General features: G+C 43.2%; 1 protein-coding gene across 1 annotated transcript; it reads left to right on the top strand.

The window, feature by feature from the left end:
• Window positions 1-762: 762 nt before the first annotated feature.
• actr5 (actin related protein 5) lies at window positions 763-13,855 on the top strand. The gene is made up of 9 exons (XM_021615649.2): window positions 763-1,206; window positions 1,359-1,597; window positions 9,288-9,457; window positions 9,775-9,992; window positions 10,226-10,363; window positions 10,525-10,623; window positions 10,765-10,904; window positions 11,058-11,190; window positions 13,196-13,855. Exons 1-9 carry the CDS (start codon window positions 823-825, stop codon window positions 13,487-13,489), a joined length of 1,815 nt encoding a protein of 604 aa, XP_021471324.2. The 5' UTR covers window positions 763-822; the 3' UTR covers window positions 13,490-13,855.
• Window positions 13,856-19,090: the final 5,235 nt, after the last annotated feature.

Genomic DNA, 19,090 nt, shown 5'->3' with positions numbered 1-19,090 from the left:
TCTCAGCTTAGACCACTGTGCCACTTGGGAGGCCAAAGTATATATTTTTGAGATTGCTAATGTTACTGTTCCCAACAACAAAGATACCTAAATACATGTATTGAAACATTTAATTTAAATACTGTAGAATTCCATTCATTCCTATGGAGGACTGCGCCGACTGGGGCCGACTGTTGGTTTCAAAGCCCCTCAATGGCTAATAGATAGCATCAGTAATCCAAGGTTTCTATACATAATTGGTTATCACACACATGCTGGACTCACATTAACCTGTTCTGGAGATAGAGGCAACAAATAAAGGTCTGCTGTAGATAAATTAAGCCACCCATATAAAAATTGTTGTTAGGGGATCTACTATAATAGTAATATATACATGTTTTAACATTGAAGGGCCAATCAGCAGTTTAAACAATAACAACAGGAACCCCGCCACTGTTTCAGTAGAAAGCTGAGGGATGGGGCTGGAGAAATGTAATCACTCAAATTCATAGACAGGGCTATGGATGCATGGACTGACAATCCATGATATCAAAAGTATAGTTTAACCATGTTTTGTTTACAAACATTGGAGTAAAACAAGCTTATATTTTGGGTTCTGATGGGGTACAGCAGTTAAACTAAGCTCATGAGGCGTGTATACGTTATATTATTTAAGAATCTATTGGTACAATTCATTTATAAGTCAAAAAATGGATGTACCAACTTCTGACTGCCCCTTTAATAATTGTTACGTTGTCAAAACGTAACGAGAGCTATGCGGAACTTTTGGTTTCTGGTACAAGCTTTCTAGTCGGACGTATTTTGTAGTAACACCCTTTCAAAATGACTTCCAAAACAGACACAACATGCAAAATATTTTCTTTTCAAGACTACAAATCCTCTCTCGATCCGATTTTCGAGATTTCTGCCGAATGCTTACAACCATCACCAGTTCCGATAATAATAGATAACGGCTCTTTTCAAACAAGGGCCGGTTGGGCATGCAAAGGGGACGAACTAGGCGCACCGCGGCTTCTGTTCAAGTCCGTGGCGGCGAGGAGCAGAGGGGCAGCGCGAAGTGAAACCCAAATCGGCAATGACATTTCTAACCTCGAGCCGGTGAGATGGCTCCTGAAAAGCCAGTTTGACCGAAATGTTGTTGTAAACTTCGAGATACAGGAACTGATGTTTGATTACATATTCAGCCACCTCGGAGTTGTGACTGAGGTAAGGTGTTCAAGTTATGTTGCACAATTTCCTATGTTGCTTGTCCTGTTTAGACCGTTCTGCCTTCTCAGTCTTGAATATAACTTACTGACAGATAGTTGCTCCTTCAAGCACATCTGATGTGGTTTCTCTCCTTTCTCTCCCCTCTTTAGGGCAGTGTTGAACATCCTATAGTACTCACAGAGGCGCCCTGCAACCCGCTGCACAGTCGCCAGATGATGTCAGAGCTGCTCTTTGAGTGCTACAGAGTTCCTCATGTGTCCTATGGCATAGACTGCCTGTACAGCCTCTACTACAACAATGCTCTCAGCAACCTCACACACCAAAACACCGGCATTGTCCTCTCCTCTGGCTACCACTGCTCTCACATCCTACCCGTTATCAATGGAAGGTAAAACCACTATACAGCAAATCACATTTTATTGGTCACATACACATGGTTAGCAGATGTTATTGCGAGTGTAGCGAAATGCTTATGCTTCTAGTTCCAACAGTGCAGCAAAATCTAACAAGTAATCTAACAATTCCCCAACAACTACCTAATACACACAAATCTAAGTAAAGGAATGGAATAAGACTATATACATATAAATATATGGATGAGCAATGACCAAGCTGCATAGGCAAGATTGTGTAAAATACAGCATGAACATATGAGATGAGTAATGCAAGATATGTAAACATTATTCAAGTGGCATTATTAAAGTGACTAGTGATCCATTTATTAAAGTGGCCAATGATTTCAAGTCTGTATGTAGGCAGCATCCTCACTGATGGCTGTTTAACAGTCTGATGGCCTTGAGATATAAACTATTTTTCAGTTTCTCTTTCCCAGCTTTGATGCACCTGTACTGACCTCGCCTTCTGGATGGTAGCGGGTTCAGCATTCTAGGTCAGCATTCAACACCATAGTACCCCAATAGGCAGTGGCTCGGTGGTTGTTGTCCTTGATGATCTTTTTGGCCTTCCTGTGCCGCGGGTGCTGTAGGTGTCCTGACCTCACCACCCTCTGGAGAGCCCTGCGGTTATGGGCAGTGCAGTTGCTATACCAGGCGGTGATGCAGGCCAACAGGATGCTCTCAATTGTGCATCTGTAAAAGTTTGTGAGGGTTTTAGGTGACAAGCCAAATTTCTTCAGGCTCCTGAGGTTGAGGAGGCGCTGTTGCGCTTTCACCACACTGTATATGTGGGTTGACCATTTCAGTTTGTCCGTGATGTGTACGCCGAGGAACTTAAAACTTTCCACCTTCTCCACTGCTGTCCCATCGATGTGGATAGGAGGTGCTCCCTCTGCTGTTTCCTGAAGTCCACAATCATCTCCTTTTGTTTTGTTGACTTTAAGTGAGAGGTTGTTTTCCTGACAGCTCACTCCGAGTGCCCTCACCTCCCAATAGGCTGTCTCGTCGTTGTTGGTAATCAAGCCTACTACTGTTGTGTGGTCTGCAAACTTGATGATTGAGTTGGAGGCGTGCATGGCCACGCAGTCATGGGTGAACAGGGAGTACAGGAGGGGGCAGAGCACGCACCCTTGTGGGGCCCAAGTGTTGAGGATCAGCAAAATTGAGATGTTGTTTCCTACTTTCACCACCTGGGGGCGGCCCGTCAGGAAGTCCAGGACCCAGTTGCACAGGGCGGGGTTGAGACCCAGGGCCTCAAGCTTTATAATGAGCTTGGAGGGTACTATGGTGTTGAATGCTGAGCTGTAGTCAATGAACAGCATTCTTACATAGGTATTCCTCTTCTCTAGGTGGGATAGGGCAGTGTGCAGTGTGATGGCGATTACATCATCTGTGGGCCTATGGGGCGGTACGCAAATTCAAGTTGGTCTAGGGTGACAGGTAAGGTGGAGGGGATATGATCCTTGACTAGTCTATCAAAGCACTTCATGATGACAGAAGTGAGTGCTACGGGGTGATAGTAATTTAGTTCAGTTACCTTTGCCTTCTTGGGTACAGGAACAAGGATGGCTAACTTGAAGCATGTGGGGACAGCAGACTGGGATAGGGAAAGATTTAATATGTCTGTTAACACATCAGCCTGGTCTGCGCATGCTCTGAGGACGCAGCTAGGGATGCCGTCTGGCCCGGCAGCCCTGCGGGGGTTAACACGTTTAAATGTCTTACTCACGTCAGCCATGGAGAAGGAGAGCCCACAGTCCTTGGTAGCACTGTATTATCCTCAAAGCGGGCGAAGAAGGTGTTTAGTTTGTCTGGAAGCAAGACGTCGGTGTCCGTTACAACACTGGTTTTCTTTTTGTGGTCCGTGATTGTCTGTAGACCCTGCCACATACGTCTCGTGTCTGAGCCGTTGAATTGCGATTCCACTTTGTCTCGATACTGACATTTCTCTTGTTTCATTGCCTTGCGGAGGGAATAACTACACTGTTTGTATTAGGCCATATTCCCAGTCAACTTTCCATGGTTGAATGTGGTGGTTCGTGCTTTCAGTTTTGTGTAGATGCCGCCATCTATCCACAGTTTCTTGTTAGGGTAGGTTTTAATAGTCACACTGGGTACAACATCTCCTATGCACTTCCTTATAAACTCACTCACCGAATCAGCGTATAAATCGATATTATTCAATGAGGCTACCCAGAACATATCCCAGTCCGCGTGATCAAAATAATCTTGAAGCGTGGATTCCGATTGGTCAGACCAGCGTTGAATAGTCGTTGTCACATGTATATCTTGTTTGAGTTTCTGGCTATAGGAAGGGAGGAGCAAAATGGAGTCGTGGTCAGATAGATTTGCTGAGGGAGGGCCTTGTATGCATCGCCGAAGTTAGAGTAGCAGTGGTCCAGAGTTTTGCCAGCGAGAGTACTGCAATCAATATGCTGGTAGAATTTAGGTAGCCTTGTTCTTAAGTTTGCTTTGTTAAAATCCCCAGCTACAATAAATGCAGCCTCAGGATATATGGTTTCCAGTTTGTATAAAGTCTAGTGAAGTTCTTTTAGGGCCGTCGTGGTATCGGCATGAGGGGGGATTTACACGGCTGTGACTATAACCGAAGGATAATACGGTCGGCATTTCATTGTGAGGAATTCTAGGTCAGGTGAACAAAAGGACTTGAGTTTCTGTATGTTGTTACAATTACACCATGCGTCGTTAATCATGAAACATACACCCCCACCCTTCTTCTTCCCGGAGAGATGTTTATTTATGTCGACGCAGCGCACAAAGAATCCCGGTGGCTGTACCGACTCCAATAGCATATCCCGAGAGACCCATATTTCCGTGAAACAGAGTATATTAACAGTCGATATTACTTACCAAGCCAAGCAGACAGACCCAGCGCCAGGATAAAGTGATTAAGGGTGCAGTTGAAATCGGTGAGAGGGGAAATGTTTTTTTGGGTTCTTGCATTGGAATTATATTGAATTCTGCTTATATCACGCTATACCACAATAAACACCAAGTTCAAATTCAAAGAACATTGTGAGCTTTTGAAGTGACAGGTTGCTGCCAAATCTGTAGCCCATCTCCCCTACGCTGTATCAGCACAATGGACAGTGCCCTACACACTAAAGAAAGGTCATTTTGGAAATGAATGTAGGCTACCAGACAGATAGGGTAATTCACCTATTACAAACAGCCTATGTGAATGCAGCCAAACACAGCTGTCTCACCAAAATAATGCAAACTAAATGCTGAAAGTAGAAACCTAGTAACTCATGCAAAACAAAAAAACTGAATTGATAGTTTGGTTTAGAATACCGACACAACTGCAAATGCAAACAAATGAATGTGAACAGAACAGGGGTAGGCCTACTATAGGCTTATAAACAAAATATCAGATCGATAAAGGCATAATACAATCTATATTTAGACTAGTTACATTAACAGTAAACAAACAAACGCAGTAAACTAAAGGCGAATAAAAATAACCAAAACATAGCCTACAGCCTACGACAGTGAGACGCAGTCATGCACAGCTGTCTTGCCAAATAAATAGACCCATAGGTAGGCCTATTTCAAACATGGATGCAGCTCATGAGTTCAGCAACATGTTGCGATACTGCACAATACACTTCTGTGGATCAAATTCGACCCACCCACTCAATTTTCAATACACCCACACGTTTTCAATACACACAGTTCCATTTACAACCACGAAAAGCAATAGGCTACCAAGAAAGCTTACATTCTATTTCTATAATGAAACATGCCTATGCATTATAATTATATTGAATTATGCTTAGATCACCCTATACCACAATAAACAGAAAAGTTCAAATGCCGAGACCATTGAGTGCTTTTGACCAAGAAGTGACAGGTTGGCACTCTATCGGCACCACGACAGCGCCCCTACACACGAAGCAAGGTTGGTTTTGGCAATGAAAATAAAGACTGGCTAAATAAGTCATTTTGCCATTTCTTACCCTAGGGTTTTGCTGAGAATGACACCACTTTATACCACCAAGATGTTGATCAAAATCTACCAGCTAAATCGTTTCTTACCCATTTCCGAAGAGTTGCAGCCTCCTTGACGATCTGTTGAACGTCCTGAGTAATTGATCATTCAATACTTCCCCAGAAATCTTCTTGTAAGATCCCCCTCTAATGCCAGTTGGATTAGTTGAGCTTTCCTTGGGTGTAGCATGAGTCGTCGGTGCTGACTGAACACATTTGCCGAAGTGGAAAAGGAATTCTTAACAGCTGCCTGTCATGAACAAGTGTTGACACCTCAGCTTCCATTAGGGCTGTCCATGACCTAGAGCCAATTTATCTGACCATTTCTACCGGTGTACATGCCAGTTCTGATTTTTACATGCACATTTTCGTGGAAGAGTTTCATTTAATTTATAATAAAGTCTTTGTATCTCAAAATCATTGCATGTGGTTAATCAAAATTCTAAAAGTAACTTCTATTGCCATTGACAACTATGTAAAAAATAGCCTACGTTAAGCTAACAAATAAAAACAGCCTGCAGGTAGAAAAAAAATCCTGATTTAAAAATAAATATCCTATAAATCACATTGGCTATGCATGGCCTGTCTGCAAGGAACTTGAAACATTGTATTCACTTGGTTCCAGCCTGAAGCTCATGCTAGCAAACTTGCAACATTGTATAAAATATTCTGGGCCCTCAGAGTTACCTGCTCCAGTGAGCTCAGGATAGACACAGCTGTAGGTTATTTGGGCAAGGGATAAGAAGTAACCAGGTAGGCCTATTTTATGACGTTTCCACTAGATCAGAGCATTACATTAAGAATCCACTCATTTGAAAGAGTGTCCACATACTTTTGTATATATAGTGTATTTAATCACAGTGTGCTTAAAGCATCAGACAAGCTCAGTAGCCTACATATAGTTGATTTTATTAAAACACATACAGTTGGGTGTGTTTATATAGTGAAAAATACACAAAAAATATTGGTCGAAAGAACCAACGATTCTAGGTCGACCAAATGTTTTTTTTTGTCGGGGACAGCCTTACACTCAATCATTAGAACCTTTTTGCTATTTTGATTTAGGGACACAAAACTTAAACTGAGATGGCACAAGTTTCAACGGAGGGGGCTAAGCCTCATTTTGCCCCCTTGTCTAGCTCACCAACAGAGCTGTTTTTATCAAGATACAAATATCCTGGGCTTTTTCATTTGGTGCATACAGACACAGCTTGGCTACACTTTAACTGCGAAGCATCCACGGTGCGCTCTCATATGGAACTCAGCGAGGACTCTTACTTTTGTAACTAATTTGTAAACATTTTAACAATGTGATTTAACCGATTTGAAGTTGTGAAAATAGATGGTAAAAATGCAGAATGGTGTTAAATGCCTGCAAACAGCTTGGGGAGTTAAATTATTTCACAGATTTAATCATGTAATATTAGGCTTACTGATTATTTCTTTGACAGTCCACAAGCTACCGGACATGAAGTTTTCTGCTAATGTGCAACATTTGGTAGGCTGATGGAAGGCTACTCAGAGTCAGAGTCTGTGCTACAGAGACGCCTAATCTCAACATGCCGTGCTCATCATGTGAAATGAGTTTGCTGGTGGTACACGCAGCTCAACTGATATGTAACAACACCACAGGACATGAAACAACGATGCAAATGTAACAGCAGCACAACAAAATAGATAAAACATGTATTTTTCAAATGGTGCAACTAGTGCTTTCTAACTGCACTGAACCAAAATAGTGGGGCGGGAGTGAAGCAACACTTTCCAGTCAGCAAAACCATTCATCTTGTGGTGATGGGGGTGGGAAATGCGGTCTGTTAATTATTATATCATATATTAGATGGATGTACAGTGGGGCAAAAAAGTATTTAGTCAGCCACCAATTGTGCAAGTTCTCCCACTAAAAAAAGATGAGAGAGGCCTGTAATTTTCATTATACGTACACTTCAACTATGACAGACAAAATTAGAGAAAAAAACAGAAAATCACATTGTAGGATTTTTAATGAATTTATTTGCAAATTATGGTGGAAAATAAGTATTTGGTCACCTACAAACAAGCAAGATTTCTGGCTCTCACAGACCTGTAACTTCTTCTTTAAGAGGCTCCTCTGTCCTCCACTCGTTACCTGTATTAACGGCACCTGTTTGAACTTATCAGTATAAAAGACACATGTCCACAACCTCAAACAGTCACACTCCAAACTCCACTATGGCCAAGACCAAAGAGCTGTCAAATGACTCCAGAAACAAAATTGTAGACCTGCACCAGACTGGGAAGACTGAATCTGCAATAGGTAAGCAGCTTGGTTTGAAGAAATCAACTGTGGGAGCAATTATTAGGAAATGGAAGACATACAAGACCACTGATAATCTCCCTCGATCTGGGGCTCCACGCAAGATCTCACCCCGTGGGGTCAAAATGATCACAAGAACGGTGAGCAAAAATCCCAGAACCACACGGGGGGACCTAGTGAATGACCTGCAGAGAGCTGGAACCAAAGTAACAAAGCCTACCATCAGTAACACACTACGCCGCCAGGGACTCAAATCCTGCAGTGCCAGACGTGTCCCCCTGCTTAAGCCAGTACATGTTCAGGCCCATCTGAAGTTTTCTAGAGAGCATGTGGATGATCCAGAAAAAGATTGGGAGAATGTCATATGGTCCGATGAAACCAAAATAAAACTTTTTGGTAAAAACTCAACTCGTCGTGTTTGGAGGACAAAGAATGCTGAGTTGTATCCAAAGAACACCATACCTACTGTGAAGCATGGGGGTGGAAACATCATGCTTTGGGGCTGTTTTTCTGCAAAGGGACCAGGACGACTGATCCGTGTAAAGGAAAGAATGAATGGGGCCATGTATCGTGAGATTTTGAGTGAAAACCTCCTTCCATTAGCAAGGGCATTGAAGATGAAACTTGGCTGGGTCTTTCAGCATGACAATGATCCCAAACACACCGCCCGGGCAACGAAGCATTTCAAGGCCCTGGAGTGGCCTAGCCAGTCTCCAGATCTCAACCCCATAGAAAATCTTTGGAGGGAGTTGAAAGTCCGTGTTGCCCAGCAACAGCCCCAAAACATCACTGCTCTAGAGGAGATCTGCATGGAGGAATGGGCCAAAATACCAGCAACAGTGTGTGAAAACCTTGTGAAGACTTACAGAAAACGTTTGACCTCTGTCATTACCAACAAAGGGTATATAACAAAGTATTGAGAAACTTTTGTTATTGACCAAATACTTACTTTCCACCATAATTTGCAAATAAATTCATTAAAAATCCTACAATGTGATTTTCTGGATTTGTTTTTCTCATTTTGTCTGTCGAGTTGAAGTGTACCTATGATGAAAATTACAGGCCTCTCTCATCTTTTTAAGTGGGAGAACTTGCACAATTGGTGGCTGACTAAATACTTTTTTGCCCCACTGTATCTATTTTAATACAGACTTGCTCAAAACATTACCAATCATTTGAAAATGACAAATTACCAAATGGATCATGATTACTTTCTGGTTAAAAAAAAGTAGAGGTGCAAAAACACAAATTTGCATCCCTATTTTGAAAGTGGGGGTGCAGCTTGCACTGTTTGCTTCATTGCTCAGGCGTGCCTATGTGCCATTTTAACACGTGCCACACAACTTGTAACATTCTTTCCTCTGGTGTTTCCCCAGGCTGGATGCAGGGAACTGTAAGCGTGTGAACGTGGGCGGGAGCCAGGCGGCCTCGTATCTCCAGCGTCTACTCCAGCTGAAGTACCCTGGTCACCTGGCTGCCGTCACCCTCAGCCGCATGGAGGAGCTGCTCCACGAACACAGTTACACAGCCACAGACTACCACCAAGGTCTGCCTGCCATGAGGCCAGAGATGTAGTGAGATTATATGAAACAGTAACTGTGGTGCTTTACTTTATATGTGACTCATTTTTCTCTCTCGCTCTCTCTCTCTCTCTCGGTCTCTCTCTCTCTCTCTCTCTCTCTCTCTCTCTCTCTCTCTCTCTCTCTCTCTCTGTGTCTCTCTCTCTCTCTGTGTCTCTCTCTCTCTCTCTCTCTCTCTCTCTCTCGGTGTCTCTCTCTCTCTCTCGGTGTGTCTCTCTCTCTCTGTGTCTCTCTCTCTCTGTGTCTCTCTCTCTCGGTGTCTCTCTCTCTCGGTGTCTCTCAGAGCTGGAGAAGTGGCGCAGTGTAGAGTTCTATGAGCAGGAGGTGCACCGCATGCAGCTGCCCTTCTCTGCCAAGGGGCTGGGCGGCGTGGTGAGTGTGGAGGAGAGGCAGGAGAGACGCACCCAGCAGCTGCGCAGGCTACAGGAGATCAACGCCCGGCGCAGGGAGGAGAAGCTACAGCAGGACCAAGAGCGGTTGGATAAACTACTGACAGTGCAGGCAAGAACCATTACCTTTTAACGACTTGGTCAGCTATGAACCTTAACCTCGACCCCCTTTCTCCCCTAAACCACCACATTTCACTCATAGACCTAAGCTCTAAAGCTTTCCTTATCATTTTAACCACCAGTCGTATCCATTGAGGTAAACCGTCAGTGTGTGTGTGTGTGTGTGTGTGTGTGTGTGTGTGTGTGTGTGTGTGTGTGTGTGTGTGTGCTTGGTCATGTGCGTAGGAGCTATTGGAGGACGGCTACCTGGAGCAGTTCCATAAGAACCTGGTACAGCTGAATATGGACTCTGCTGAGGAGCTGCAGTCCTACATCAACAAGCTGAGCCTGGTGGTGGAGCAGGGCAGGCAGCGGCTCTTACAGGTGATCATAGGGGCTAGCAAACGATAGCATTGAGTTAGGATGGCAACGATGTCCAACAAAACAGTTCGTTCAAAACAGCCTAGACTATGACAACATATCACAGTGTTGGGAATAATGTTGGTGTTAAACTAATTGACAAGTAAGACATCTCTCTCTGTCAGGCCTCAGAAATGGAGCAGCCAATGGACGAAGGGGACGGGGTGACAGAGATGGATCCAGACTTCAGCGAGGAAAACACAGAGACAGAAAAACCTGTGCAGGTAAAGCAATATTCTCTACTATTTTAATGGTATAAACACAACAGTCTGAACCACATTCATACTGAACGAAATATAGATTGTGATTAAACCTCTTCTGATGGAGGCTCCACTAGCCCTGTTGACGACCTCCTCTCGCCACAGCCGGTGTTTAACATGGCAGAGTACCATCAGCTGTTTGTGGGCACGGAGCGCCTGCGAGTCTCAGAGATCCTCTTCCAGCCGTCGCTGATAGGAGAAGACCAGATGGGCATGATGGAGACGCTGCAGTATGTCTTAGCCGGGTAATCTACTGCACATTTCCTCGCTATACATGTTTGATTGTACTTTTTATTTTTATTTTTTAAACAACACGCAGATGGCCACAATAACTAGAGCATGATTCACATAGTAGCTGAAGAGGTTGATCATAGCTTGCATGACTTGACTGTGTGCAGGTATACTCCTGAGCAGCAGGAGGCACTGGCCCGTAATGTGTTCCTGACGGGAGGGAACCTACAGTATCCAGGTATGAAGGAGAGGATAGAGAGAGAGCTGCTGGCCATGAGGCCCTTCCAGTCGCACTTCCAGGTATAGTAAACGTCGGTGAATGTGGGAATTTACTGCTCCGAAGGACACCGTTGTGTCATGCAATTTATATTGGTTCATGTTGAGACAAAGAATATTCTATACCAGCAGTATAAATACACAGTCACCTATACAAGTCTTAATTTAAACAATATGGTGATAAGGAGAGAACCATATTACAACTTACAGAACATTGGGAAAGTATTCAGGCCCCTTGACTTTTTCCACATTTTGTTACGTTACTACTTTATTCTAAAATAGATTTTTTATTTTTATTTTATCCCCTCATCAATCTACACACAATACCCCATAATGACAAGGCAAAAGCAGTTTTTTTTGTTGAAATATCATATTTACATAAGTATTCAGACCCTTCACTCAGTACTTTGTCGAAGCACCTTTGGCAGCGATTACAGCCCCGAGTCTTCTTGGGTATGATGCTACAAGCTTGGCACACCTGTATTTGGGGAGTTTCTCACATTCTTCTCTGCAGATCCACTCAAGCTCTGTCAGGTTGGATGGGGAGCGTCGTTGCAAAGCTATTTTCAAGTCTCTCCAGAGATGTTCAATAAGGGTTCAAGTCCGGGCTCTGGCTGTGCCACTCAAGGACATTTAGAGACTTGTCCCGAAGCCACTCCTGCGTTGTCTTGGCTGTGTGCTTAGGGTCATTGTCCTGTTGGCAGGTGAACTTTCACCCCAGTTTGAGATCCTGAGCGCTCTGAAGCAGGTTTTCATCAAGGATCTCCCTGTACTTTGCTCCGTTCATCTTTCCCTCGATCCTGACTAGTCTCCCAGTCCCTGCTGCTGAAAAACATCCCCACAGCACGATGCTGCCACCACCATCCATAGGGATGTTGCCAGGTTTCCTCCAGACGTGACATTTGGCATTCAGGCCAAAGAGTTCAATCTTGGTTTCATCAGACCAGAGAATCTTGTTTCTCATGGTCTGACAGTCCTTTAGGTGCCTTTTGGCAAACTCCCAAGTGGGCTGTCATGTGCCTTTTACTGAGGAGTTGCTTCCGTCTGGCCACTCTACCATAAAGGCCTGATTGGTGGAGTGCTGCAGTGATGGTTGTCCTTCTGGAAGGTTCTCCCATCTCCACAGAGGAACTCTGGAGCTCTGCCAGAGTGCCCATGGGGTTCTTGGTCACCTCCCTGACAAAGGCCCTTCTCCCCCGATTGCTCAGTTTGGCTGGGTGTCCAGCTATAGGAATAGTCTTGTTGGTTCCAAACTTCTTCCATCTAAGAATGATGGAGGTCACTGTGTTCTTTGGGACCTTCAATGCTGCAGAAATGTTTTGGTACCCTTCCCCAGATCTGTGCCTCGACACAATCCTGTCTCGGAGCTCTACGGACAATTCCTTCAACATCATGGCTTAGTTTTTTGCTCTGACATGCACTGTCAACTGTGGGACCTTATATAGACAGGTGTGTACCAACCAATTGATTTTACCACGGGTGGACTCCAATGAAGTTGTAGAAACATCTCAAGGGTGATCAATGAAAACAGGATGCACCTGACCTCAATTTTGAGTCTCATAGCAAAGAGTCTGAATACTTATGTAAATAAGGTATTTCTGTTTTTTATTTTTTATACATTTGCAAATGTAAAAATCTGGTTTTCGCTTTGATGACATTTTTTATTTAACCTTTATTTATCTAGGCAAGTCAGTTAAGAACAAATTCTTATTTACAATGACGGCCTACACTGGCCAAACCCGGACGATGCTGGGCCAATTGTGCGCCGCCCTATGGGACTCACAATCACATCCGGTTGTGATACAGCCTGGAATCGAACCAGGGTCTGTAGTGACGCCTCTAGCACTGAGAGGCAGTGCCTTAGACCCCGACGCCACTCGGGAGCCCTGAGCGATTGAAAAAAATATTTTAATCAATTTTAGGATAAGGTTGTAACGTAACAAAATGTGGAAAACTGAAGTGGTCTGAATACTTTCTGAATGCACTGTAGTTGAGCAGCATAGTACACTGTTTTGACTCTGCTCTCCAGGTGATGATGGCGTCGCGGCCTGCGGTGGATGCCTGGTACGGGGCTCGGGACTGGGCCTTGGAGCACCCCCCTGGCGGGGAGGGCTGGATCAGCCGGCAGGACTACGAGGAGAAGGGCGGTGAGTATCTGAGCGAGCACTGTGCCTCCAACGTCTTCATCCCCATGAAGATCGCCAAACCAGTCCCGCGCCTTGCTGAACCTCTGTTAGTGCCCATTACCACGATGACAGCAGCTTCCCCCGACAGTGTTTCAGCCTCTCCATCAACCTTCACCTTGGCACCGACCCAAACTTGAACTCCTCCACTTTCTCTCATGAGCACTTATGGGAAATAGCATAACTAGGTGGGTGCATCTCACTGTATATATCATGGTGCTGTGCATTTTGGGATTTCAAATTAGCACAGATGATGATGGACCAATGGACCACTCATGTTGAATGGTTACAACTTTAGACCAGTCTGAAGGCATTGGGCTGTTTGGTTGTGTTAGTCCTTTTTATACTTCATCACATAAATGATTTTGTTTTTTTACCTGTGGAGTTTTTATAATACAATCAAGCTATGTTTCAGATTCAGTCAAGGATATGTTGTCAACCAAACACATAGATACCACAAGCTGGCATTTGCTGTCAAATATTACAATAAAAACATACTTTTTGTATAAGACTGTCAAGTTCCTCTTTGTTGTATGCTGTATCTAGAAGAGCGAAATCCATATCCACATGAGTATTACTGCAGTACACTATTGTGCCACAGAGTGGTGTTAGTCTACAGTACAGTAGATTTTTTTCCCCCACACACACGTTTGACCAAACAACTGAATGCTCAGCCAATACAAGCTCTTCAGCAGCTTGTAAAGCACCATTGGCCGCATTACTGGGATGTAGGAACATCCCCTTTCTTACAGATGTTTTGTTATAGAGATACACATAGAGTTAGATATCTATTGTAGTATTGCCACACTGTGTCCTGTTAGATATATAGTGCCTTCAGGAAGTATTCATACCCCTTGACTTATTCCACATTTAGTTCTTAGCCTGAATTTAAAATGTATTAATTTTATTTATTTTTTCTCACCCAACTACACACAATAACCCATAATGACAAAGTGAAAACGTGTTTCTAGAAATGTATTGAAAATGAAATGCAGATATCTAATTTACATAAGTATTCACAGCCCCGAGTCAATACTTTGTAGAAGCACCTTTGCCAAAGATTACAGCTGTGAGTCTTTCTGGGTAAGTCTTTAAGAGCTTTCGAAACCAGGATTGTGCAACATTTTCCCATTAATCTTTTCAAAATTCTTCAAGCGCTGTCAAATTGATTGTTGAATCATTGCTAGACAACCATTTTCAGGTCTTGCCATAGATTTTAAAGTAGATTTAAGTCAAAACTGTAACTTGGCCACTCAGGAACATGTTTTCTGGTAAGCAATTTCATGTTTTCTTGGTAAGCAATTCCAGTTTATATGTGGCCTTGTGTTTTAAGTTATTGTCCTGCTGAGAGGTGCATTCATCTCCCAGTGTCTGGTGGAAGGCAGACTGAACCAGGTTTTCCTCTAGGATTTTGCCTATGCTTAGCTCCATTCCGTTTATTTTTTTAATGATGAAAAACTCCCCAGTCCTTCACGATTACATGCATACCCATAACATGATGCAGCCACTACTCTGCTTGATATTACGGAGAGTGGTGCTCAGTAATGTGTTGTATTAGATCTACCCCCAACATTAACACCTTGTATTCAGGATAAAAAGTTAATTGCTTTGCCACATTCTTTGCAGTATAACTTTAGTGCCTAGTGGCAAACAGAATGCATGTTTTGGAACATTGTTATTCTGTACAGGCTTCCTTCTTTTCACTCTGTCATTTAGGTTAGTAGTGTGGTGTAACTACAATGTTGTTGATTCATCCTCAGTTTTCTCCTTTCATAGCCATTAAACTTTGTAACTGTTTTAAAGTCACCGTTGGCCTCTTGGTGAAATCACTGAGCTGTTTCCTTCCTCTCCAGCAACTGAGTTAGATATGGATGCCTGTATCTTTGTAGTGACTGGGTGTATTAGTACACCATCCAAAGTGTAATTTAATAACTTCACCATGCTCAAAGTGATATTCAATGTCAGCTTTTCTTTTCTTTTTTTTTTACCCATTTACCAATAGGTACCTTTCTTTGGGAGATATTGGAAAACCTCCCTGGTCTTTGTGGTTGAATCTGTGTTTGAAATTCATTGCTCGACTGAGGGACCTTACAGATAATTGAAAGTCTGGGGTACAGAGATGAGGTAGTCATTTAAAAAAAATGATATTGCACACAGTGAGTCCATGCAACTTATTAGGTGACGTGCAAATCTTTCCTCCTGAATGTATTTAGGCTTGTCATAAAAAAGGGGCTGAGAACTTACTGAATCAAGACATTTCAGCTGTACATTTTTTTTCCCTGAATTAGTAAAAATGTCAAAAAACAATTTAACTTTGACATTTGGTATTGTATGTATGCCAGAGGCAAAAATCTCAACAGAATCCATTTTAAATTCAGGCGATAACACAACAAAATGTGGACAAAGTAAAGGGGTATGAATATTTTCTGAAGGCACGATAACACCCCTCAGTGTTGCTTCTCTGCCACAGCAAGCTTCGAACATGTCAAAGGAGAGGGATAAGTATATGATTGATTTGAATGTTTGGGCAAACTTTTGTAGTTATTGTAAAGCTGGCAGCATCATAGGGCAACTCGCCTAGGAGTAACTCCCGTCTGTAAAAACTCATCACACGGCATTGGCAGCCAGACATACAGTACCAGTCAAACGTTTGGACACACCTACTAATTCCAGGGTTTTTCTTCTTTTTGACTTTTCTACATTGTAGAATAATAGTGAAGACTATTAAATAACACATGGAATCATGTTAAACAAAATATATTTGAGATTCTTCAAAGTAGCCACCCTTTGCCTTGATGACATCTTTGTACACTCGTCATTCTCTCAACCAACTTCATGAGGTACCTGTAATGCATTTTAATTAATAGGTGTGCCTTGTTAAAAGTTCATTTGTGGAATTTCTTTCCTTAATGCGCTTCAGCCAATCAGTTGTGTTGTGACAAGTTGTGTAGCCCTATTTGGTAAAAGACCAGGTCCATATTATGGCAAGAACAGCTCAAATAAGCAAAGAGAAATAACAGCCCATCATTACTTTAAGACATCAAGGTCAGTCAATGCGGAAAATTAAGACATTTTAAAGTTTCTTCAAGTGCAGTCGCAAAAAACATCAAGCACTGATCTAACTGGCTCTCATGAGGACCGCCACAGCAAAGAAAGACCCAGAGTTATCAGCCTCAGAAATTGCAGCCCAAATAAATGCTTCAGAGTTCAAGTAACAGACACATCTCAACATCAACTATTCAGAGGAGACTGTGTAAATCAGGCCTTAATGGCTATTAAAGGACACCAATAATAATGAGAGACTTGCTTGGGCCAAGAAACACGAGCAATGGACATTAGACCGGTGGAGTCCAAATTTTAGATTTTTGCTTCCAACCGCTGTGTCTTTGTGAGACGCTGAGTAGGTGAACGGATGATCTGCATGTGTGGTTCCCACCGTGACGCATGGAGGAGGTGGTGTGGGGGTGCTTTGCTGGTGACACTGTGATTTATTTAGAATTCAAGGCACAACCAGCATGGCTACCACAGCATTCTGCAGCGATACACCATCTCATCTGGATGTCGCTTAGTGGGACTATCATTTGTTTTTCAACAGGACATTGACCCAAAACACACCTCCAGGCTGTGTATGGGCAATTTGACCAAGAAGGAGGGTGATGGAGTGCTGCATCAGATGACCTGGCCTCCACAATCACCGACCCTAAGCCAATTGAGATGGTTTGGGATGAGTTGGACCACAGAGTGTGAGAAAAGCAGCCAACAAGTGCTTAGCATATGTGGAAACTCATTCAAGACTGTTGGAAAACCATTCCTCATGAAACTGAGTCCTCATGAAACCAAGAGTGTGCAAAGCTGTCATCAAAGCAAAGGGAGGCTACTTTGAAGAATCTAAAATCTATTTTGATTTAACACTTATTTGGTTACTAAATGATTCCATATGTGTTATTTCATAGTTTTGATGTCTTCACTATTACTCTACAATGTAGAAAATACCCTTGGAAAAAAAAAAACTTGAAAAAAAAACCCTTGAATGTGTAGTTGTGTCCAAACTTTTGACTGGTTCTGTACATTTTCCTCAGCACAGGATTTATGGGTATTATTAGCAGACACCAGTGTGTCCAGAGTTCCATGAGCATGGCCTTATTTCTATTACAGCATATTGGATGACTGTCATTCATATTCCATTCACCCAGTTCAATGTAACAATGATAGGTTTAGGCTACTACATGATGCTAGAATTTTCCCTATACCCATCGTGAGGTTGCTACAACCTAGCCTATGAATGAAAGTTTACAACGTAGGTGCACACAGGTCGAGATAAAATTTTTAGGTGACAGTGACACATTCACTACCGCCTTGCACACTCTTGCCTGCATCTAACTGATATAGGGTGTAATCATTAGTCCAACAGTTGCAAACAAGAGTTTCTATAGGACAAATTCAGGTATGTTTATTCCCGTTTTGATCCGTTTGCTTCCGTTCATCAGAATCGGCAGAATGAATACACCCCTGATCAAGCATAAACACGGTTCACTTTCATAGCAGCCACGTTGTATTCCTTATTTTATATATGCGCTCTACTTCTGTCACTTTTTGCTTGTGGACTTCAATGCACAAAACATCAGCTGTATGTGACCAGGCGGAAAAAAAACTTTCCAAACCATATCATAACCGCTACACACAGCCTGCATCGTTGTCTCCATATTAGCTAAAGTAACGTCATAGTCAACATAGCTAATATAAATAATGCGTTAGAAAACCAGCTACAATCATGCAATAACGTTAGTCAGTAAGCAGTTTAGCAGTTACACGGGCAGGCCCGGTTGGCAATAAATTTGTAAAAACCAAAAGCTTACCTTGACTTGGAAGAGTTCCAGTGTTGTGTTGGATAGTCATAGCCAGCTAGATAACCTATTATCCCGCTGTTTGAGCAGGGTGCTTTGAGTAGGCTAACCTAGCTGACTGCATTTGCTAGTAAGTGAAAATGAAAATGAAAAACAATTACAAAATCTATCTCACTTCCCCTTCATTTTGGAAGAAATGTATTTGTTCACTATTGTCTTTCTCTCTCATTGAGTCAACTACTCACCACATTTTATGTACTGCAGTGCTTGCTAGCTGTAGCTTATGATTTCAGTACTAGATTCTTTCTCTGATCCTTTGATTGGGTGGACATGTCTGTTCATCTGATAGGTTGGAGGACGTCCTCTGGAAATTGTCATAATTACTGTGTAAGTCTATGGAAGGGGGTGAGAACAATGAGCTTCCCAGGTTTTGTATTGAAGTCAATGTACCCAGAGGAGGACGGAAGCTAGCTGTCCTGTGACTACACCATGGTGGTAACTACAGAGTGCAGGGCCTCACGGGTGGCGCAGTGGTACAGCGCCAGCTGTGCCACCAGAGACTCTGGGTTCGCGCCCAGGCTCTGTTGTAACCGGCCGCGACCGGGAGGTCCGTGGGGCAACGCACAATTGGCCTAGCGTCGTCCGGGTTAGGGAGGGGTTGGCCGGTAGGGATATCCTTGTCTCATCGCGCACCAGCGACTCCTGTGGCGGGCCGGGCGCAGTGCGCGCTAACCAAGGTTGCCAGGTACACAGTGTTTTTTCCGACACATTGGTGCGGCTGGCTTCCGGGTTGGATGCGCTCTGTGTTAAGAAGCAGTGCGGCTTGGTTGGGTTGTGTATCGGAGGACGCATGACTTTCAACCTTTGTCTCTACCGAGCCCGTACGGGAGTTGTAGC

Source organism: Oncorhynchus mykiss, chromosome 9, assembly GCF_013265735.2.
Source record: "Oncorhynchus mykiss isolate Arlee chromosome 9, USDA_OmykA_1.1, whole genome shotgun sequence".
NCBI classification, from domain to species: domain Eukaryota; kingdom Metazoa; phylum Chordata; class Actinopteri; order Salmoniformes; family Salmonidae; genus Oncorhynchus; species Oncorhynchus mykiss.
This window is presented reverse-complemented; position numbering and strand designations above follow the sequence as displayed.

What these genes read in the sequence shown, in the direction of transcription:
- actr5 (XM_021615649.2), top strand. Translation starts at nt 823, where the DNA reads ATGACTTCCAAAACAGACACAACATGCAAAATATTTTCTTTTCAAGAC. An exon ending in AGCCACAGACTACCACCAAG is followed by an intron (nt 9,458 to 9,774) that starts GTCTGCCTGCCA and finishes GGTGTCTCTCAG; the next exon opens with AGCTGGAGAAGTGGCGCAGT. An exon ending in ATAAACTACTGACAGTGCAG is followed by an intron (nt 9,993 to 10,225) that starts GCAAGAACCATT and finishes TCATGTGCGTAG; the next exon opens with GAGCTATTGGAGGACGGCTA.